Source organism: Sphaeramia orbicularis, chromosome 11, assembly GCF_902148855.1.
Source record: "Sphaeramia orbicularis chromosome 11, fSphaOr1.1, whole genome shotgun sequence".
Lineage (NCBI taxonomy): Eukaryota > Metazoa > Chordata > Actinopteri > Kurtiformes > Apogonidae > Sphaeramia > Sphaeramia orbicularis.
In genome coordinates, this window is record NC_043967.1 from 43,732,811 (window position 1) to 43,757,408 (window position 24,598).

Below are 24,598 nucleotides of genomic sequence, written 5' to 3' on the forward strand. Positions count from 1 at the left end.
TCTACATAACATGCAAGGTGACGTTTTTACGTCACATGTGGCTCGCGTTATTTTAAAGATCAGCTCTTCCCCGAAGTTAGCGTTGGCTCATGTGACTGTTTTTCTTCTCAGACAGTGAAAAACAGAAACCCTGTACAGTCATGTCTGTTGCCCGGTGAATGTAAGGAAATTCATCAAAGAAAATGTTTCCATTTTGAAGACTTAACAACCTGTGACCATCGAGAGAAGTGGGTTCTAAACTGCATACAAGGTAAACTGCACTTGACGAGATGCTCTTTTCACTTTGCACTGAAATCCAGCAGTTATACTATACCGGTTAGCTACGATACACTACTTAACGCTAACACTATATACAGGTGCTTTCAGTAAGTTAAGGCGTTTTTTATGATATTATTATAATATTATTATTCTACAATAATCATTCTATCTTATCTTTCTATTGTATTAGTGCAATATTTGTCACAATACTTGGCAGATATAGAACATAAGTGCCTGGCAATTGCATTCCTTTTATTTCAGTCTGATTTAAGTAAACGGTAGCATTTAAAAGTATGTTGCAATTGTTTCTGTTGTCCTCTAGATTCTGTCTGACACCTTATAGCCACCTGTTTTATCACTTAAATTTGTAATTTACATTCGGTGGACACATTCAGATTTTTCGTCCTGTCAGTTTTGAACAAATGTAAAGTTACAGCTAATTCTTTTCCTATAACCAGCAATCATAACTACATATTTTATTCACTTTACCAACAGATATGAAAGAAATCATCAAATTGTCGCTTCTTCTTAGTTTCAACCAGCAAAAGTTGTGAAAGTCGATTAATTGTGGTAATAATTACTCAAAAATTTATCAAGTTATCACTACATCTCCAAAATACAATATTTAGTGTATAAAGTAGTGTTTCAAGCCCTATTTGTTTTACATCTTGCTGCTGATAGTAGGGCTTTTTCATAGCATTTACAAAAATGCATGACTTTCTGCCCTAAAAGGTTAATAAGGAAAAAGAATGGATTTATTTTCCTTAAATTTCCTCAATGCAAAATACCCAAATGCCTGCCAAAGCCATGGGTGATTTCAAACCCAGCTGTGCTCAAATGGGGAAGATCAACAGTGGACCCATAATACGTTAATTGTTTTAGAAACAAGAAGTGAATGGAGCTGTTTATGTAAAGATCTCATGATAGATTCTCATACAGTTCAACAGTGATTGTTCATACAACCTTTAGTCACATGGCAAAGTTAAGTGATCAATACCATATGTTTTGCAGTGACATTCAGTGAAAGATTAGGACTGCTTTAAGTGTTAATTAAACTACAGATAATTAAACAGACAGGTGACAGGCAAAATCAAACATGGAATTTTTTTTAACTAGAAGGATAGATGTATAAAATGTGTGATGACTTGTATTAAAATTAATTGAGTTAATTGGAAATTGTAGAACAAAATCAGAAAAGCCTTTAGAAGGTATTGACATGGCTGATAAGCTTTTACAGACATGTCCTTACACATTTCAAATGCCCAAACAGCAAACACGTGATCTTCAGGAATCCTCAAAATAACCCTCGAAATGTTAAGTCTTCACATTTTGACTCAGCTGGTTAAAAAAGATTCTATGGAGAAAAATATGACACTAAAACAGGCATTTTAAGATATGCATGCAGGTCATAGAGTGTCTTAAACACTGTTTTGTTGTGAGATGAAACGTTTACATGGCATGAATAGAATTTGCAAAGCACTGACAGTTTTTAAGGCCTGAGGTTAAGATACTTGACGTGTTACTGACTCATAACCTATTTCACAAAGAGCAGTCTTTAATCAAGACATTCGCTCACACAGCGAGTTTTTCTGGTTTGTGTCATCCCTCAAAAACTTTATGACATGAACCAAAAGCACGGGAACAAAAACTCCTGCTCTCATTTTCAAATCAGAAATGAAACTGCACAAGCATTCTTTAAAAACAGCCAGTCAGTATTTGTTTGAAGCTCTGTGTGCTGACATACCGGTATATTTCTGTAAACTTTGTGTTGAATTTAATGGACAAGTTATAGCAACAGTTTATAATTCAGGTTTTGGTGCTGTTATATTCTTTGATAATTTATTATGTGTAAGTCTTTAACATACTGAAAAATATCAAAACATACTTTCAACAAACAAGTCATTTTTTTCTCAGTTCCTCAGTAACCTTTTTGGAGATCTGAGTTTTTCCCTGTGCTGTTACAGCTTTATTTTGTTAAACAGAAATGAAAGTTAGAAGTAAAACTTAAATGAAACAGCTACTCAGCGTTTATATATTCAACTGCACATCACTGAACAGTATTAATAGGTCTATACACCACATCTGATTTATGGTATTTTTTATTTTTAAATGCCTTTAAAAATTTTATGGAATCTCAAAATTGTCTTACTAATAATTAGTTGAATTAATCAATTTTGCAACTTTATTTATGATTATCAATATGTAATTTTGTACATTGATGTACCCCTTTCATGCAAGCTGTACTATTACATAAGGTAAAGATTAAGTATATTTATGTAAAACAATAACATTGACTGAGGTCAGCAGAGCCAACAAGACAAATCTCTCCAAATCAATAATGTTGATTTGATGTTCAAAATGTTCAGTTTAAAGCTTTTATCTACCATTTGGGAGTTTCCTGTTTTCATTTTGGATTTTTTGGTGCATAAACCCTTTTCAAATGGAAAAAACTAAGGTAGTTTTATTCATAAATCATTTTTATGGGGTGAGGAAGAATCAACCAAAACACAAAACAAAGTTAAAGCAGCTCAATTCTGAGGTAAAACAACACACTGGAAAGGAGGTCAACTGTATAAAAAGTGAAAGAATACAAATGATTACAGCAAAAAGTTTCCAAATAAGTGTGATTTCAACATGTGGCTTGTTTCTATAGTTACTTTGGCATCATGAAGGAGGTTTTTTACATATTTGTCTCCAGTCTGTGGCTTTTAATGACAACACAACTATGATGATGTGGTCATATGAGATCCTTATAACATAGGTAATAGTTGTAGAACCACAACTACACAAAGTCACTGTGAGTTTTGTCACTTCCACTTTCTGTTCCTAACACCTTGTAACTGAAAGTTTTAGTCCAATTCATCCAAATATCTATGAAATCTCCATCAAGACAAGTGTTAGCATGTTTGTGTTTGAGTTTTAATGTCTGACCTTATTTTTTTCTTCACAGGTTTTCATGAGACATTCTTGGCCTCTAGGAATCCACTGATGTGTTGTATTATTTCATTTTTGTAGGTATGTTTATAACTCCACATGTCACAGGTTTTGTGTGTCAGTATATGTTTTTCTGACTGATTACTGCCTTCACCTCAGCAGCAGACATCTGTGACAACATGGCTCAGTGACATCATTTCACGTGTTAAAACTATTTATCAGACAACTGCCATGTCATTGCCAAATGGCTGCTCCATCAACACTGCGCATTCAGACGACAGCGAAGACAGTGAACCTCTCATTGAGAACGATGCAGGTATGTTTCTGTTGTTTCATGAGCATGTTGTGTAACAAACCAAGACACAATAATACCCAAAAACAATGGAAAACAACAAAATTCCGTACTACCTACAGTGCAAGGTTTAGTATTATGAAAATGCAAAAAAATGAAAAAGTGGACTTTTTTAGGTCCTAAACAGACAAATTCTAGAAAATGTGGAACAACTTATACTAATATATAGGCCTAACCCTAGTTTAAGCAGATATTTGCATTTGTAAACTCTTGAAGCATCCTTTCCTATCTAAATTAAACTTAAGATTCAGAAAAAATAAGAATAATAGCTATATTTCACACATGAACATGTAATATAGGCAACATAATGTTTATAATGACTATATCCTTAATGTTTATATGTTTATACTCACACTTAGTTCATCATCTAGTCCATTAAAAAATTGTCATTCAACTTGATAATTACATTACTTAAGTCACTTTCCAATAAGAAATAACACAATTTTGCAGGTTGTGCCTTCTCAAACTTATGATAGCTAAATATAAATATATGTAATTGACATGTTTTCAGATTTTTATGGTAGATGTGAACCAAATAACTAGCAGATTAATGGATAATGAAAACAATATTTCATTGTAGCCCTGATTACAGTTGCATTTAACTACTGTATGTTGTCATTCATTACACATTTATACATCAGTCTACTTTTAAGAATAATCACACTTAAAACTACACTATGAGTGTATTTACTGCTTATGAAGACTAAATAAGTAGACTGATGTGAAAATTGCTGTGTATGTTTGTGTATTTCAGCAGTAATTGCTCTTGCACAACAACGTGCTGTTTACACTAAAGTTCTGCCAAAAACTTGAAAAACTTTCACTACGATGTCCTTTGTGACTTAGCAAATTCTCAACAATCATGTCCACATCAGCACTTCAGTGGTGAGAGATTGTCTGTTATGCAACATGATGATGAAGCAGCTGACCATCAGGTGTTGCATTCAAGTAGTGGTGCAAATCACATGCTGCTGCTGCAAAGATGCTCATTCAGCTGCAGTTTAAAGTGAAGGACAGTTAGGACCTGCAGTGTCAGGATTGCTCTATTTATAGACTTAAAGTACAAATCTCAAAGCAGTTGTTATACATAAAATTAAATTATATAGAAAGTGTTACATAGTATATATTTTAATTCATGTTGATGGTCATAGCAGCGACATTTATGGGTTTCACATTAACATTAGATACATTTCCTTTCTCTTAAGGGGTTTCCCTAGGTTTCCTAAAAAATTAAGCAGGATTTAACTACACACAGGGTGTTAAATTGGTGATTCTGTTCAGTCATTAACAAGGTTAAAATAAAGTGAAAGTGAAATAAATCTAAAGGGTCATGACATGAAGAACAAAGTAGTATTGATTGAACAGTAGTGAAGAGGTTTTTGCACCATAACCAAAATCTGATAGAGAACACTTAACATAGTTTTTACTTATTTCATTTGGTCTAAGTGTGGTGAAAATACACCGTAATGGTAGGGAAGTCCTGCTCTTCCTTCTTCACTATTTATGGAGGCAGCATAAATGGAGAATGACCAAAAGGTCAGTGAGTATTTACTGACAATCTCAGATGCAGCTTTGGAAATAATTATTAGACTAGTATGATGAGGTGTTGAAGTGTGTTTTCCCCCTCTTTCTGTGTTGAACTTGGTGGAGGTAAACAGCATTTTTTTCTGGAGGATGCTGTGAACACAGTAAAATGGTACAGATAAATAAAAATTATGATCTTATAAGATGATGTTGATGATGTTGAAGAGATACGGTTTTTACTGAGCAACGCAACAGTGCTGATAAAGTCATGTGTTAACTGTTATACAACAATTAGATAGATTTACAGTACAGGCCAAAAGTTTGGACACACCTTCTCATTCTTCACATTTTCTTTATTTTCATGACTATTTACATTGTAGATTCTCACTGAAGGCATCAAAACTATGAATGAACACATGTGGAGTTATGTACTTAACAAAAAAAGGTGAAATAACTGAAAACATGTTTTATATTCTAGTTCCTTCAAAATAGCCACCCTTTGCTCTGATTACTGCTTTGCACACCCTTGGCATTCTCTCGATGAGCTTCAAGAGGTAGTCACCTGACATGGTTTCCACTTCACAGGTGTGCCTTATCAGGGTTAATTAGTGGAATTTCTTGCCTTATTGATGGGGTTGGGACCATCAGTTGTGTTGTGCAGAAGTCAGGTTAATACACAGCCGACAGCCCTATTGGACAACTGTTAAAATTCATATTATGGCGAGAACCAAGCAGCTAAGTAAAGAGAAACGAGTGGCCATCATTACTTTAAGAAATGAAGGTCAGTCAGTCCGGAAAATTGCAAAAACTTTGAATGTGTCCCCAAGTGGAGTCGCAAAAACCATCAAGCGCTACAACGAAACTGGCTCACATGAGGACCACCCCAGGAAAGGAAGACCAAGAGTCACCTCTGATGCTGAAGATAAGTTCATCTGAGTCACCAGCCTCAGAAATCGCAAATTAACAGCAGCTCAGATTAGAGACCAGATGAATACCACACAGAGCTCTAGCAGCAGACACATCTCTACAACAACTGTTAAGAGGAGACTGCGTGAATCAGGCCTTCATGGTCAAATAGCTGCTAGGAAACCACTGCTAAGGAGAGGCAACAAGCAGAAGAGATTTATTTGGGCCAAGAAACCCAAGGAATGGACATTAGACCAGTGGAAATCTGTGCTTTGGTCTGATGAGTCCAAATTTGAGATCTTTGGATCCAACCGCCGTGTCTTTGTGCGACGCAGAAAAGGTGAACGGATGGATGCTACATGCCTGGTTCCCACCGTGAAGCATGGAGGGGGAGGTGTGATGGTGTGGGGGTGTTTTGCTGGTGACACTGTTGGGGATTTATTCAAAATTGAAGGCAACCTGAACCAGCATGGCTACCACAGCATCCTGCAACAACATGCCATTCCATCCGGTTTGCGTTTAGTTGGACCATCATTTATTTTTCAACAGGACAATGACCCCAAACACACCTCCAGGCTGTGTGAGGGATATTTGACCAAGAAGGAGAGTGATGGAGTGCTGCGCCAGATGACCTGGCCTCCACAGTCACCGGACCTGAACCCAATCGAGATGGTTTGGGGTGAGCTGGACCGCAGAGTGAAGGCAAAAGGACCAACAAGTGCTAAACACCTCTGGGAACTCCTTCAAGACTGTTGGAAAACCATGTCAGGTGACTACCTCTTGATGCTCATCGAGAGAATGCCAAGAGTGTGCAAAGCAGTCATCAGAGCTAAGGGTGGCTATTTTGAAGGAACTAGAATATAAAACATGTTTTCAGTTATTTCACCTTTTTTTGTTAAGTACATAACTCCACATGTGTTCATTCATAGTTTTGATGCCTTCAGTGAGAATCTACAATGTAAATAGTCATGAAAATAAAGAAAATGTGAAGAATGAGAAGGTGTGTCCAAACTTTTGGCCTGTACTGTACATCGTCAGCCGTAGCCATTACTTAGGATCTAATTGTTTCATCTGATATTCAGCCAATATCGGATTCTGTTTTGATTCCTTTATGCAAAAGTGCATTTACAGTTTCATTCATGGGCTGATGTGCAGTGAAAATCTAGAAATTGTATGATCAGATGATAGTAAGGATGAAAATGAGAAGAAAAGGAGTCACATATCAACTGGCAGTTGATGCAGAGTTAAGATAGACAGGGAAATTTGGGGATTTTAGAGACAAACCTGCATGAATGTAAAAATAGCAACAGATCTCTGTCTGATTCTGGGCCACATAGAAGTGACCAAAATTAGAAAAGATGAAATTCAGTGATGATTTGTTTTGTTTCTACAGCTATTCAGCCAGATGTTTATCCGCAATCTGAACGTCACCTTAGTCACTGTTTGTCTCATTGTCTCTACTTCCTATTCCTTGTAACAGGAAGATTTGGTCAAATGTTTAAAAATTTCTGTGAAATCACCACCAACAGGAACTCTTCGCATAGTTATTTCCCTTTTCATTCCATGTCAGTGCTTTGAAAAACACCTTAATGCTTGCAAATCCTGTTTCTCTTCCGTCTTCATGATTTATGTAACAGCACAACATAAAGATGAATTTATTGACAAGCTCAGCAGTGTAAGACATTCCTGTAGGAAATTGTTAATATAGTACATACAGGTACATCTCAAAAAAGAAAAATATCATGGAAAAGTTATATATTTTTTGACATTTATTTCAGAAAGTGAAAATACTTGTTATTGGGAAAATAAAATATTTCAAGTATTTTTTTTTTTAATTTTAATTTTGATAATTGATGGAGTAATTTCTGCAAAAGAAGCCTTGAGTACATACATGAACATACTTTTCAGAAAGTGAATAAATGAATGAATGTTCAAATATTTACAATGATGAATAAATGAATACATTTTTATAATTTATGTAATATTGTAAATTATGTAATATTTCAAACCCAGAATGCTGCGGAAAAGAAGAAATGTCAAAAATGTATGAGAACATTAGTAAGAAAAATGAATATTCTCATGTTTGTCTGAATCAGTGTAAATGCCCTGGAGCTAAAATCTATTGACATGTTGATATCTTCGTTTCGTCACGTGCTTAGTCCCTCCCCAGTGCTGCTCGGCCCGTCTCAACCTCGCCATCCTCATGTTCTTCGGGTTCTCTGTGGTCTATGGTCTCCGTGTCAACCTCAGCGTTGCTATGGTTGCCATGGTGAACGGTACCGAGCCAAAGCCAGCGCCGAACACCTCTGTATTCCACGAGTGCCCACTGCCATCGGGGAACAACAACACCAGTGACACTTTCCCCCAACCTGAGGGGGTAACTGTGCTTCTTTTATCACTGTCTTTCTTTTTTTTCTTTCTTGTAATATTTTTTGAATATTATTCTGTTTCGTCAAGTGTATGTATGCCTTTTACTCTTTGTCTTTGAGTATAATAAAAGCTGAGTTCAAGACACTTCAGCTCTTATACCAGCTGATAAAACATAAATTCAGTAACACACTCGAAATGAGCCCATTTCCAGTTCCCCTTTTTTCATTTTGCTTTCATGGTGTTCATTAATTAGAATGAACGTTCAAGTCAGAATCATAATTTCTGCTTCAACAACATCTTTAAAAGAAGTGATAATGAAGAAAATAGAAGATGAAATGTTAGATGATTTACTGCGTTTTATCTACTAAGTAATGTCAGAATCAGAAACCTGGGTGTGGACTTACATCAGTGGTTTCCAAAATCTGTCAGCGCAAGACCCAAAAGGACCTCAGCACCCAAACTTACAAAATCATCTTAAAATACTAACCTTGTTTTTCTTTTTGGTCACTGTTTTTATGTCTGATTACATCATTTCTTTATTGAATAAATGAATGAGTGAATGAATGTCTCATTACGGACATATAAAAAAAAAATGATACAACCACCAACAATGCAGATGCCCAAAGCATTGTATCAAGTTATCAACAGAACAACCAATACAAAAAGTTGAAAATATCATATTATACAAAAGAAATACTCAGTACAATTTAGGATTATTTACATATCCGAAAAGGATGTATCTTCATTTTCATCTTGTGGTGTCTTCTACATAATTTTTTCTTTTTTCATCTTTCACATCTGACACCTCTCTGATACATTAAATACAGCTTATTCGAGGTAAACATTTGCATCCCTACCCTAAGTTTGACAAACACATATCCTGTCTTCCTCAGGTCCCTCAGTTCTCCTGGGACTCGGAGACCCAGGGCTGGCTGCTGGGGGCCTTTTTCTTCGGCTACCTGTGCACCCAGATCCCGGGGGGTTACCTGTCCGGTCATTATGGAGGGAGTATCTTCCTGGGCATGGGTGTGCTGGGCACCGCTGCCCTCACTCTGCTCACTCCTCTGGCTGCCCAGTGGGGGACACGCTGGCTGTTTGCACTGCGAGCTTTGGAGGGTTTTGGTGAGGTAAGGGTCTCTGGAGAGCTAAACAGAGGTGGCAGAAGTACACAAATATTTTAGTCCAGTAGAAACACAAATACATGTGTAAAATAAATAGATGTTAAGACTTTAGTCTTGTTTTTCAAATAAAAGAAAGAGGTAAAATGAATGGAAAATTATCCCTATGAAGGACATGCAAGCTGCAAAACCTGAACCTCACACTGAATTAAAATAAAATGAAGATATCAAATACAAAAACATGCTGAAACTAATGGACTTTAACTTCTTTGCAATGTATATATCAGTTTTCTATGTCAGCAGAACTGAAGATACTATAGCATCTTTTCGGTGCAATGCAGGATCTCTTTTGTCTGTTTTTTCTTGTTGCATCTTTTTTGTCATTTTCATCGTATTACATTTGTCAGGTGTGACGTAAACCAATGGATATAACAAGGAATTGTCCTTTTCATGTGTTAATGTCTTGTCCATTGAAGTAAATGATGATCTTGATATATGGGGGGATGATGTGCCATGATGAGAAAATGAAAATAATTGATAATTCCCATGAAATCCATTAAAATGGAAGTAACAAGCCAGTTTTGTAGAGTCAGTCATCTTCTGAACCACTTTATCCTCGAGAGGGTCACTGGGGTGCCGGAGCCTATTCCCAGTTTTGTACAACAAAACCAAAACATTGTCAGGAAAATGAGATAATACGAACAAATTTTAAAAAGTATTAAAGTGTGCAAGCTTTCAATGTTTACTCAGATCATTCTATTTATTGAAAGACAGATTTATATTTGAGTGTCTCTGGGTTTCTGCTTCGATGTCCCTGCAGGGTGTGACGTTCCCGGCCATGATGGCGATGTGGGCTCGGTGGGCTCCTCCCCTGGAACGCTCTCGTTTGATGACCCTGTCAGGATCTGGGGCCAACTTTGGGGCCTTCCTTGCTCTGCCGCTCACCGGCTTCATCTGTCAGACTTTGGGATGGCCCGCTGTCTTTTACTTGTGTGGTGAGCAAAGGAAACACAAAAATACAGAAGAGTAGGTTGATGATACACTGATGACGCAAGAGATTCTTGAGTTACTTTTGGATGACTTTATGTGAATGAAACATAATGTAGATACTGTTTTTTCTTCCATGTAATGTAAAATAAGGCAAATGAACTCAAACACATCATACTAGAATTTTTTTAATGCTTGATACAAAAGGAAAACTTGCACAGTTTTAAGAAAAAGAATTACTTCAGTGTCGGGGTTCTTAGAGTTTGTTGCCAGTCAAAGATTATTATTTTAATGTCCATGCAGATGTAGAGTAATTCACTATTCTTTGTAGTTTTTTAAGTCATCTGGTGAAAATTGCTTCATTTTTTTATTCATATTACAACATGTATTCAAAGAAAGAAGCAATGGCTTTTCTGTCAGTATCATGTAGCCTTAATCTACATTATTTTAATGATTCATAGTGTTAGTGACCTTTATTTTACCAGCCAAAACATTACATTTACTGTCCCTTTAAAATGTAAATGAGTTTTATCTTATTCAGAACCTTAACATTTATACTTGATCTGATGTTAGGTCTTTATTTGAAGATCACTCCCAAAATCCTGTGATCATCTTTGTGTGTTCAATATGTCCCAGCACATGTCTTTTCATCCTTCACCATCTTGCTCAGTGAATTCTTTTGTTTTCTCCTTGTCGTTGTTGTTTAGGAGGTGCTGGTTGCCTCTGGGCTGTGTTTTGGTTTATTTTTGTGTCTGATGACCCTCGCACCCATCGTCGAATAAGCAAAGAGGAGAGAGATTACATCATAACCTCCATTGGACCACAGGTACTCAAGAAACATTAACAGAGCATTCATTTCAAGATTAGTAACATTTATTACATCGCCAGAAGTTAAAAAGTAATAGTAGTGAGTACAATTTTAATCAGGAGGAGAATCTTTTTAAACTTTAAGACTCAACAGAATATAAAGTGTGTCAATGAATTCTTTCTTTTTATTTTCTTGAGATTATATGCTTCATTGTACCTTTGACTAGAAGATATAGAACAGCACAGCTTGAAACAGAAAATACACTTTGTTTTCTTGTTTTGCCAGATAATCTTTAAGTGAAGACAGCTGTATCAGCAAGATAGTTTGGACAACAGCTTTTTCTCTGCATGTCAGAATGTTTTCTGACATCCTCTTTGACAATATTATTTTTTGTTTAAACAGTTTTTCTGCTTGTAAAGTGTTATTATCCTTTCCTTCCCTATCAGGCTTCCTGTTTTTATTTCTTTCACTGTCTTTTGTGGTTTTATTTTCTCCCTTTCCTATTGTTTTTGTTATTCATTTTTTCAATTTGTTTGCTTTTAATGACAAAGAATTTATACCTGTAACAGAGCTGTCATCTTTCTTAAGGCGAACTTTTATGTCCTCAAGTCTATGTTACAATACAGTTAAAATGTATTATATGCTGTACTGTGCAAAAGTCTCAGGCCACCTTTATCATTGTTGATTTTTTGCTGGATTAAAATGAGCATGTATGTTTATTTCTAATTTCCTTTTCTTCAGATACAACAAGAAAATACCAGAAATGTGTGCACAGCCTTAAAAGACACTTAAAAAAACTGAACTAAATGGATTGTAAATGTTAAAGTCACTATTTAGTGTGACCCCTGACCCCATGACAGGAAGCAGCACAAACAGAAACATCTGACGTGTTGAAATCTGGTACAAAAACATATGAAAATTAATACAGTAAATCTCATATTGTATGAACAAAAGGGATAAAGACATGTTAAGTGCAAAGGTAGGTCATACTAAATACCACCACTTTGGCTTATAGAAGCTGTTTTTTCTCTGAATCCTTTGTTTTTTCCTGCCGTACATACTTCACATATATCAGCTTGGATCTAAGTACAGAGACTGAGAAATGTATATGTGTGGTTATTAGAAATTTACTAAACCAACAAATCTAATGTTGGCCTAGGACTTTTGCACAGAACTGTGTAGATAAATCATGATCAAAAGTAGGGTTATTGTACATATTGTCCTTGTGTTCCTGATCTTTTGGTTTCATATATATTCTTTTAATATTCCAGGGTACAGCTCACGGCTGGTCGGTACCCTTTTTGTCCATGATGCTCTCCATCCCCCTGTGGGCGATCATTGTCACCCAGATGTGTTCTAACTGGGCGTACTACACACTGCTCACCTCCCTGCCCACCTACATGAGCAACATCCTGCACTTTGACCTCCAGTCGGTGAGGTTTCAGTCCTGTAGTAGCCTGGATTTTAGTTCATTTTCCAAATATAGTACTAGTCATACACATGCTTTGTTTAACCAAGAATAGTGACATAAAAAGTCACTACAATGAAGTGGAATTTATGTATAAATTAGCAAACATAAAATACTAGTGCTGATGGGCAAATGGGTCACTGTGGATTAATTTTGATTAATCATGATGAAATATCATTCATTTTTAATCTATATTCATTGTGTTTCATTTTACATGAGCAAACAGACTCAAAAAAGAAGGCAATATATATGCACTTCATGTGTTTATTAAACACCTTTAACAGTTTCAACAAAACAACTTGAAACAACTGTTACGTCTTGGTTTTTTTGTCCTCATATTTCTATCCAGAGGACCAATGTGCCGTTTAGCGTCTTCCATCTTTATGGGTTGGTTCTGCTGTCTGTCACTACCAGATCAACTGCCCATTTGCACATGCGTGATGCTAACTCTACTTGGAAAAACTCCCCGAAATGTGTTGGCAGAGACGTTCAGTCATTCTGCGCTACAGATGGGTTAATTGTGTTAAAAATTTTAATCAGATTATTCATGATGATGGATTAATCCACGTTAACATCTTAATTTTGACAGCCCTGTGAAATACTCAAGTAAAGGACAAGTATTTGAAATGTGCATTTAAGTAAAGTTGAGTAAAAGTTCTTGGCCTGTTATTATTATGTTGGATCACTGTAAAACTGACAGGATCTGCATCACTGAGGTATGAAATGTACATATCTGCAAGGTATATGAGAACATGTTAATGTCTGACCGTTGAAATTAAGCTATGTTAATTTACTTTACCTCATTTAAAACTCAAAAGAATAAACAGTTGTTTTTCAACCAAAAAAAAACAAAACAGCAAAAACATAAGTTTCTCACTAATTCTCACTGTAATGAAGTTTGCTTTGGTTTTATTTGATTTCTTCTTCCATCAGAGCACAACATAGTTGAATAGATTAATTATTGATGCTCTGTTTAAGACACTCAGACAAGGACTAATGTCTCAGAATACACTACCTCAAGCCGACAACTGAAGAAGTGCTTGCTGGTGTCTCTTCAGAACAGCTTCCTGTCTGCTCTACCATATCTGGGCGGCTGGTTGTTCTCCACGCTGTCGGGGGTCGTCGCTGACAGCCTCATCGAGCGCAGGGTGTTCAGTGTCACCGTCGTACGCAAAATCTTCACACTGACAGGTGAGAAACCAGTCATTACACCAGATTTAAGTTAAACTCGCAACAAATCAGATGTTTTTCAATGGCTTTTGTCATATTTTAGACGTTATTTTACACACTTTCAGAAAAATATTGAAGACCAAGTGATAAAAGGAGCAATGCTGCCTCCATTGGTTCACTGTGAAACCTATAAGCACTTTTATTGTGATGTGAAAATGTTTATTGTGAAGCCATCTATCTCTTATTGTATGTTTCTTCAGTCAGTGATGCTACATTATTATTATTGTTATTATTATTGCTTTCCTGTTTGTTTCTTGATATTTCACATACATTGTATTGTTTTGGTTACTTTAAACTACTAGAATCATATTTTGCAGTCTTTTTTTTTTTTTTGCATAACTCTGTGCTATGAGTCCGAACAGCAGAAGGTGAACTAACATAAATAATAATACAGACCCTGTTCTTGTTGTGTAGGTATGCTGCTGCCGGCAGCGTTCCTCACCTTGGTGAGCTATGCCGGCTGTAACCACATCCTCACCGTCACCTTCCTCACTCTTTCCACGACGACGGGAGGGACAAGCGCCTCTGGAGTCTTCATTAACCAAATAGACATCGCTCCGCGGTCAGTGTTGCCATTGTACAGTTCACAGATTTTATCACTGAGCAGAACAGAAGGGAAATGTCTCTTTTTATTTATAGTGGCTTTTTACAGTATTTATAATTGTACATGTTAATATACTGCTTGATAAACACACAGAGTTTACATAGTGTTTTAAATAAAACAATAACTTAGGGTCAATTTTTTCTCTAAATGAATCATCACCTCAACTCTATAGATCCCAAATTTTTTCTAGCCCAAAACCCCCATAAAGCTCTGCAGGATCCAGATTCACAAAAATATGTCATGAAATCCAGTAATGTCTACATTTTTACTGACTCTTTGTGCCGAAATAGATACACATTGTTGAATATATATTCTTCATTGTTTAACAGGCCTATTTTAATTTCAAAGTCTAAACGAAAGTTCTGATGTTACAGTCTGAAGCCAAAATATTCATATTCTTCATTCAATATTAAGAAAAATATACAAATAGCATCAAATCCACCTTTGTGTTCGTAATGCTGAGTCTAATTTAACCCTGACTGAGGTTTATAAAATGTAAAATCATCAGTATTTCTGTTGAGGTTGTCTTTGGAAAATCTCTGATTCTAGTATTTTGGTTCTTTATGAATCACAGATTAAGACTGACTTATGCAATTTTATTTCAGTTATGATTTAGGCTGATCTTGCTCAATTTATATATTATTTCATATATATATAGTATTTTTACATTTTTTTAAATTGATCTTTTTCAGTATATTAATGGATAAGCTCAAATCACAGCTCATGATGCCACAGAATAACCGATAAACCAAACTTATTAGTAAATTTGCTGACATAGAAGAAGAAAAAAATAACTGTAAAATTGTTCACAATACTGGGGATCAGGTTTGAAAACAGATTTTAAGGAACCAATACTTAATGTTTCTTTAAAGCAGGGAAAGAGAAGGATTTAAGCTTCAGGCTAAAACACTCATGTCAGTTTTTCATGTTTGTAATGTTTTATTGTTGTGCTGTAAAGAGATACTAAAGACCAAAGTTTCTCTCCTGTGTAGATATGCAGGATTTCTTCTTGGAATCACCAACACTTTTGGGACCATTCCTGGTGTTGTGGCACCGATCGCAACAGGATACTTTACTGAGGATGTGAGTCAATCTAGTAGACTTTACTGCTTATATCAACATTGTACAATATATGAGTTAAGATAAATATTTAGTCCAGATAGAATAAGATACATACACAAGACTGATCAGTACACCTGCTTTGTGTTTACATCTGTAGTCGAAATGTCAGGTAGATATTTTTTGGCTAAAGCATCCAAAGATAAAAATTTTAATTATTTAGGTTCAATTTTACTTGGCTTAAGATTTTAGTTTTGACCATCATCCATTGCCATAATATTTTGTAACTTTATTTATTACTTTTCATTTTGTCATAACAAATACTTCACAAAGTTGGTCTGAAAGTTAGTCTTTTTTTTTTTTTTTAACTTTTTTACAAATACGACAACAAAACAAACATAGCCAACTGTCTGGAATTCACATAGTACAGTGTACTGTATCATATGGTTCTAGTCAACTTCTCCATATCAAACATATCTCAATCAGTTTCCAGCAAATGATCTAGTTTTGTGCACGTTAAGCCAATTCTAGGAGCTTTTTTTTAACTTGCAAAACCTTAAGTAAAGTAAGTAAAACCATAGTCGAAAAAAGATGTGTTTTCATCATAACATCCACATTGTTCCCAACATACATCATAGAGCCTGTACTTGAATTCCATTGCCCAAAATGATTTTAACTGTTGCATTAACAGTCTCCCAATATATTTTTGCCCAGTCCCAGACAATATGTAAATGGTCGACCTTCATACAACAGTCTCCAACAGTGTGGTTGTGTAGTGAGTGGCATACTTTTTATTTTAAGTCTAATAAAGTTGTAGGTTAAATTCCTCCAGTAACTCTGTATTTAACTTGTCATCTTTATGGGAGGCCTTATAAGCAGTACATTTCTTTCATTTGTGCTCAGTTAAGCGTCTTGGTTTTTCAAAGTAATCTCAACTTTTCCCATATTTTGCGTCTCTTCATTAATGTCCTGCCACTGTCCTATAGCTGGTGGACGTCACCTTTTTAACGCTGACAGTGGAACCATAATAAGATGTCAGTCCTGTTGTTGTACATGTCGTTGGGTCACATTACCTAAATATAGCACCGTACATGTGTAACATAACTCACAACCTTCAGCTCTTTCCATACTTCATTCCAATCTAGTCTTCAAACAGCCTGAGGAAACATGACTATGATTAACGTTCATGCCCTCACAGATCGATCTTATTATGTTATTATTTTTCTTGAGAAATTTCAAGTTGTTCCTACGCTACACCCATTTTTGATGAAAGGATAGTTTGTAAATATACACATTTTCATAATGTAATTTTACTTTTGCAATTTTTCACACTAAAACAAAGAGAAAAATTTGGAAGTAGAATAGAATAGAATAGAATAGAATAGAATAGAATAGAATAGAATAGAATAGAATAGAATAACCTTTATTGTCATTATGTGTACAATGAAATTAGGAGTGCTACTCCAGTCAATGGAACAATATTAACAAAATACCAGTACCACAGGAAATAAGAACAGAGTGAATATAAAGTTACAAAAACTAAAAGTAAGATAAGGAAATGGTATATAAATTTTACAATGTTACAAAGTAACAAGAATAGAGTTAAATAGAATGAAAAATAATAATAAATAGACAAAATATGATTAGATGCAAACTTAAAGTATTAACAGAATGTGACAGTGTGTATATCTATGAACAATATTAACAGTATGTATTACCTGTGAAAACAGTATGTATATTTATGAAACAGTAAGTATATCATGAACAGTATTAACAGTATTAATGGTATGTATTGCCTATGAAAACAGTACGTATATCTATAAACCCAAGTCTATAAAAAAAATAAACTAAAAAACTAAAAAATTGACTAAATATTGCATTGTTATTGCAGAATAGAAGATTATTATTGTATTAAACAATTCCAATTATTATTGGAATTGTCATTATTTATAGGTTTTTATGCTCTTACTTTCCTGGGCTGGCCCACTGGAAATCAAATCGGGCTGTACATGGCCCCTGAACTAAGATGAGCATGACACTATTGACTGTTTATATCTTCAGGGTAATGTTTGTGCTTTGCAAATTCATTCTGCAGGGCAGATTGGATCCTTTGGCCAGTATGTTTGACACCTCTGTTCTAGACTGATTTTTAAGAAGCCTTACTGTTAGTGTTTCTTTCATCAGTCCTGATGTGAAAACACACTCACAAGATCACCTTTTATATAGATACAGAAAAAAATAAGTCAGAGTAGCTGGATTTTGTCATAGGTGTCACATTTTGTAACTGCATGAGTAGTGCTACACCAATTTCTATTTCCAGTTACACTTAAATATTAGCTTTATGTTAGTGTTGGGCATATCTTGATGAACAGCAGCATATAGTATTTAACAAACAAAATATACCCATTCGACCGAAACCGGACTATCCATTTGTGAGTTCATTGTTCTGCAGTGGTTTGGGTGAATCAGTGCAGGTCGGGACCCCACCGGCTCCAAGAACAGGGTGTGTGAAAAGAAGCAATCAAGCAAATTGTGCTTGGCAAGTTGATCAAAAAACAGAGTTGAAAATGGGAACAGAATACCTGCCCATTGAAATATGTTATTCAATCTGTTGCATTTTATCAGGAAATGACAAATTCTTTAACCAAAAACATATAAGAGAAACTGGAAATAATAACTGGGGCATCACTAGCTGTGGGAGGGGGACTCACATCCACAGATCCACTGTTTTTATGTGAAACACCTGAGATGCAAACCTTCTTGCCATGAATTTTGCTGTATTTGTAACTGTGCAGTGTACCCTGTAGTATGTCATGTAGCACTACAGCTTCTGTCTTCTTCTGTGGTGCTTAGCACACTCTTGCAGGCTGGAGGAAGGTGTTCTGGGTCGCGGCTGGGATCAACTTGACTGGTGCTCTTGTCTTCACATTATTTGGCAGCGGGAAGATCCAACCGTGGGCCGTCACTGAGGAGGAGAGAGCAGAGGCAGAGAGAAAGAACAGAAGGACCATTACTGTATGAAACACAGTACATTTAACAAACCTCTATGCAAAGAAACACATGAGTTTACACAGATCAAAGGTTAAGAAATCTAGTTATGCCCCACGAGAGGGTTTTTATTTAGACACACAAGACAGAAAGAGAATGCTTATCACAAAACATGGTACATCTTTCATGTCAGTGTCATCTTTCATGTTTGCAGTGTTTGGGTTGGATTTGTATCCAAGTGACCAGCCAGGTTTGATACAAATCATACTTTATGTTTGATTTTAAGTAGAACAGTGTAGTTCAATGAGGCATTAAGAGAAGAACAGATCTCATCACCACAGGACAAACTTATCATCTGCTGGATTCTCACTGCCTTTAGCAATCTACATTTTTTAATCTTTTTATAATCTTTTTATCCTTTTTAAAACCTATTTTCAGGTCCAGCTCTTTATTAGACTGATATTTACATTTTTACAAACAAGATTTGCACTGTACCGTAGTAATACAGTACCTCAGGTTAGACCAGGTTTAATCCACTGTTATTGCATTCCTCATATTTTCAAGGGGTTCAATGTAGTAATGATTTTCTAAACTCTCTCATATAAAGTCGCAGGAAAAAGTGTGTGAATCCTTTGAAATTTTGCAGTTTTCTGCATGAATTGGTCATAAAGCAAGGCAAAGCAAATTTATTTGTATAGCACAATTCATACACAACGCAATTCACAGTGCTTTACAAACATGGAAAAGAGACAAGTTAAAAACACAATTCAAGCATAATCCATAAAACATTTATTAAAACAAAGTAAAAGAGAAGAGTGCAGATAGAACCCTTTCAGTTGTTCTGTTCACAGTTGAACAGAGCCGTTTTCATCCTGGACTTAAACATTGTCAGAGTTGAGGTCTGTCTGACGTCATCAGGAAGACTGTTCCAGAGTTTAGCTGCATAGAACTGAAACACAGCTTCACCGTGTTTAGTCCTGAGGTTCTCAGGGTCCGAGATGGTTCATATGGGACCAACATGTCAGAGATGTACTTTGGCGCTAGACCATGGACAGACTTACAGACCAGCAGAGCTGTTTTAAAGTCTGTTCTCTGAGTGACAGGAAGCCAGTGCAGAGACCTGAGCACAGGACTAATATGGTGGTACTTCCTGGTTCTAGTTAGGACCCCAGCAGCAGCGTTCTGGATGTACTGCAGCTGTCTGACAGCTGGTTTAGAGAGTCCAGTCAGAAGGCTGTTACAGTAGTCCAACCTACTCCAGATGAATGCATGGATAAGTCTAAGTCTGGTTTAGACAGTAAACCTTGGATTCTGGTAATGTTTTTGAGATGGTAAAAGGCTGATGATGTTATTGATTTAATGTGGCTGTTAAAGTTTAGGTCTGAGTCCATTATTACCCCTAGATTTCTAATCTAATTTTTAGCTTTTAAAGTAAGGGATTCAAGATGACTGCTGACACTGTCTCTTGGTTTTTGTGGACCAAAGACAATGACTTCAGTCTTGTCTGAGTTTAGTTAGAGAAATGTCATCTGATCTGCATCTAAGTTACCAGTATAGACAAGCAGAATGTTGAATGTGAGTGTTTAATATCTGTGTCCAGTAAAGACATGAAACATTGTAATTGTGTGATATTAGGTTAAGCACATTGTGTTCGTCTGTACCTGGGACTTAGATGCAGGTTAAATCACATTTTATGACCAATTTCAGAGTTCACATACATTTTCTTGCCACTGAAGTAAGTATTAAACTCATTATTTAAACACTTTGGTATTATGGTATCATCAAGTTTTCTTCTTCAAATTGAAACTCATTATTAACACAGTTGGTCAAAGTAACGATGTATTTTATAATCGTAATGTGCCGCAGCCACAGTGAAACCACAGATCACCTCTGTTTTCTGTACAGTTTGTGTTTTCAGTAGCTGCACTAAACGTCAGTTTGGAATTGTCCAAACAAGGTCAGAACTGTTGCAGTTTAGTCTGAGCCATGGATCAACAAACGACAACTTAGCAAAGATAATAATATCACATAATAACTTGTATATAATGACATAAATCTTCCAGCCTGTCGGGGTAAATATAGTCAGCTCATATCTCTACAATCCAGTACATTGGCATCTTTGACAGAACTTAAGGGCTCTTTATTCTCAACACCACAAAGATCATTTTCAGTAAGTTTTAATTGAAAGTAGAAATACTATGTGTAGCCACTTTAAAGTTCGAGCTGTGACTGAGAATCTTTTATGAAGAGATTAAATGTTGTTGCGTTTAGGAGAATCTTCTGTTTCTGACCGTTTCTACAGTCTAGTAGGACCAAAAGAAGCACTTGAAGCTGCCTTAATTTTCCAAATGCTTGACCAAAGACCAAAGCATCTCTTCCTGTCAAGAGTTTTAAGTGCCATAAACTATTAACAGACTCAACTCTCCACTGTGTTCAGCATCGAGTGGATCGCAGGGTTTTGAAATGTTTATATTCCTTCACTTTTTCAATCAGGATACTGCTTCTAACAGTTGTCTCTTATTGAATATCAGAACCTTACAAAACTGAAGTCACGCACTTTGTCAAGGCACGCTTTGGTTGTACAAATATGATGTTCTTTAACTGATGTGATAATTTATTTACTTTCTGAGTGCTTTGAAAATGTGGGATGCTGTGAAAAATGTTCATGTAGTACTTTATGTCATTGTAAAAAGAATTAAACATGTTTTACTGATGAAAAGTGATATCTGTTTTGTGGAGGTTAGTTTGTATTTACTGATTTGTTTTTTCTTAAAATATTTTGCAGCAAATAATTGACAGAAAGCTGCATTTTTCTTTACTTGTCTTTATGATGTTACTGTACAATTCCTGTGAAGATGAAGATGATGAAGACTCTTTTACTCAATCCATTGTTGTTGTCTTAGAGGCATCTCAACCCTTATTGCGAATCTGCTCTTACTCTCAATGTTAAGCTTCATCCCACAGCATCGGATTTAATTAGAAATTTACAGGGTTCTTTCTGATTTCTTAGACACAATTATTAAAAGTATTTGTCCACTGTTTTAAAACTCTCCACACTAACCACAGCCTTATACCCAACTGGTATTTCACATCCGATTGCAAAAGTTAAGATTTTTTGGCAAACTCATCAAATGCACAAAAAATAAAATGTGCTCAGTCAAAACCATATTTTGATGATAGTTGTTTTCCCTAATGTATTCTGTTTTGAGGAAGAAATCTAAGCTGTGGTGTTTTTGGGTTGTTCCCTGATCCAGTGACTCCAGCTCTATCTTTGGATTCAGCCTTTTTAGTTAGTCTACCATGTTAACATAATCACCCAACTTCTAGAAATCAACATCATATTCCTTCAGTCATTGTATGGGGAAACATAACATCACACATAATGGTAGTCACATCTTTACAGTATGGGTGAGTTTTCCAATTATGGCAATCAGTCCAGATGGGATTTTTTTCCCTTGAAAGTGTAGTAATAGAAAGCAAAAAACATTTGTGCTTGGAAAAAGATCCAGAAAACATGGCAGAATTTCTTTTGTAGCCATAAAGCTCCATCTCCACCCACTGCTAATACTAAGACTGATGTTTACAGTCTAAAAGTGCATTATTAAATCACAAACAGACTATAAACAGCATCCATTTTTTGTTCCACACAATAAATTCAGTGACTACAGTTGCTACTTTCAGAATGAGTGTTTCAAGTGTCTGGAAATTTTAAAATAAAACTCCAAACAAATGCTTTAAATGACCCACACTGGCAACTTGTGTTCATGAAGTTGAACAACGCAATTGCTCTTTTTATCCACTAGATGGGGCAAGAAACAACTAAACCCCAGATTATTTAAAAGCGGGTTTTAGTTGGGTGTCCAAGTGTAATCTAAAACTTGCATGAATATGTTATTACTGTATAAAAGAAAATGAACTCATATGTTTTTCAGGGTAATGAGAGAAAGCGATAAATAGTTAAACAGTGATCATAGAAACGTTCTGTAATATGCCTGTGTCATGGGCTGTCTTTTATAATATTAGTATATTTTTCTAATTTAATAACTTTCTTCGATGGGACATGTTATGTTTGTTTTGTGTATCCTGTGTTTTATGCACTTCCGGTTGTTGCCCGGTCTTTGTCAAGCTTGCGTCAGATTTTTGGAATGACCCGGATGTAAATGTATGATCCCATGACGTCAGTGCGTAACGGTAATCCTCGTCCCTTCAAACTGTTCATACATCTTGCTTAAAATATTTTTTCTACTATTTCTACTTATTTGACTTTCAAACACGCTTTCATTATGTTTAAAGGGATGCCATTTGGTTGTGCTAGCAGTCAAATGTCTCCTATTTTTCGGATTCCTGGAGGGTTTTTAATTTTTATTTTATTTATTTATTTATTTATTTTGTCTTTTTTTTTTTTTTTTTTAATATAGTTCATTTATCATTTGCCAGTTTTACAAAGATAAGGATCTTCAGCAAATAATAACAAACTTGCAAGGTGTGTAAAATTACAAAACATGACAAAAATATCACATAACTTGCCAGGGCATGTTAGGGGTTTACAAAAAAAATGCCAAAATGTTTACAGATGTTCACAGTTTTTGTTGCCTTTTGGTTAAGAGAAAACTTAATTGAATCGATGTACTGTTTGACTTCACTGTGAAAAGCAATAAAAGAAGTTTTTTGATGAGAGAATTTGCATTTGTGAATGTGGAATTTTGCCAAAAGAAAAATAAGGTTGGATTCCTGGAGTATTTCTGGTTATGTTCTAACAAGATACCATTCCCTTCTGTTTCAGTCTATTCCTACTTCTCCATCTGTTAAATATTAATAGATTTTTAATTCTTTCAGTTGGTTCTCAAAAACACCTTTACTTGTTTGTTAACCGAATACAACTTGTGCCATTTAGTCCATACTTTTTATTACAGTATTTATGGTAAAACTTAGTATTCACTTAGAACAGTTTGCTAAAGTTAGTCAAAAAATATAAGGAAACAGATTAGTACTACAGCGCTTTAGTCTTTTTGATTAGTCCTTGCGTTTCCCTGAAGCTGTGAAAGTAACTTTTGATGTAATTTTCTCACCTCAACCCCACAGTTTTTACACAAATTAACATAGTGTGCTAACATTTATACAGCCATGCTCCTTTCTACTAATTAAATTTTAATTATAGTTCAGCTCAAATGCAGAAAGCTAGGTTCTTGGTAAATATGTAACTACACCATATCTGTAGTATGAATAATTAAAGAACAGAGGAAGCAGGATGGACACAGTTACACTAAACAGTTGCCTTTTAGTGGTGACATATGTTTATGTTTATGTTTACGCATTTGGCAGACGCTTTTTTCCAAAGCGACTTACAGGGGAAAACCAATTAAATCACTCAATCAATCAAATTTTATTTATATAGCGCCAGATCACAAAAAAGTTATCTCTTGACATTTTATATATAGAGTTGGTCAAAACCAGACTCTAAGTCAATTCTACAGAAACCCAACAGAATCCTCCTGGAGCAAACACTTGTGACTGGTGACAGTGGTGAGGAAAAACTTCCCTTTAACAGGCAGAAACCTCGAGCAGACCCAGACTCCTGGAGGATGGCCGTCTGCCTTGACCAGTTGGGGTTAAAGAGAGAGAGTAGAGAAGGGGAAAAAGAGAGAGCGATAGAGATAGGGACTGGGGGAGAGGGGGAGAAGGGGGGAGTAGGGGGAGACACATGGAGGCGGTTGAGGATAAGTGAGTGGTGATGATGAGGGCAGGGAAGAGGCCGGACCACCGCAGCAGGTCCAGAGATATTCGTGAAAGAATCTGTGGTTGTCCTGGGAAAAACCTTATTAGAATATTTAAAATGGAATGTTTGAAAGTGCTAGGATAGGAGGTGCTCTCGGAAGAGCTGGGTCTTCAGGAGCTTCTTGAAGATAGGCAGGGATGACTCTGTTCTTGTAGCAATAAAGACATAGTAATAAAATTGACTGATTCATTGTTAGGTTGATGCTGATGATAGAAT

At 35.8% G+C, this 24,598-nt stretch overlaps 1 protein-coding gene across 4 annotated transcripts; it reads left to right on the top strand.

Moving 5' to 3' along the window:
* Positions 1-66: 66 nt before the first annotated feature.
* On the top strand, positions 67-19,373 carry LOC115428050 (sialin). Of its 4 annotated transcripts, none has more exons than XM_030146842.1 (12): positions 67-250; positions 3,209-3,273; positions 3,352-3,508; positions 8,134-8,351; positions 9,238-9,471; positions 10,283-10,457; positions 11,157-11,275; positions 12,529-12,690; positions 13,784-13,916; positions 14,370-14,517; positions 15,552-15,642; positions 18,472-19,373. In XM_030146842.1, the coding sequence occupies exons 3-12, from the start codon at positions 3,424-3,426 to the stop codon at positions 18,637-18,639; spliced, it is 1,533 nt and encodes a 510-aa protein (XP_030002702.1). In that variant the 5' UTR covers positions 67-250; positions 3,209-3,273; positions 3,352-3,423; the 3' UTR covers positions 18,640-19,373. The 4 variants fall into 4 exon arrangements, with proteins under 4 accessions (XP_030002702.1, XP_030002701.1, XP_030002703.1 ...); XM_030146841.1 differs by having other exon boundaries at positions 3,355-3,508; XM_030146843.1 differs by having other exon boundaries at positions 3,209-3,269; positions 3,355-3,508.
* The last annotated feature ends 5,225 nt before the right edge of the window (positions 19,374-24,598 follow it).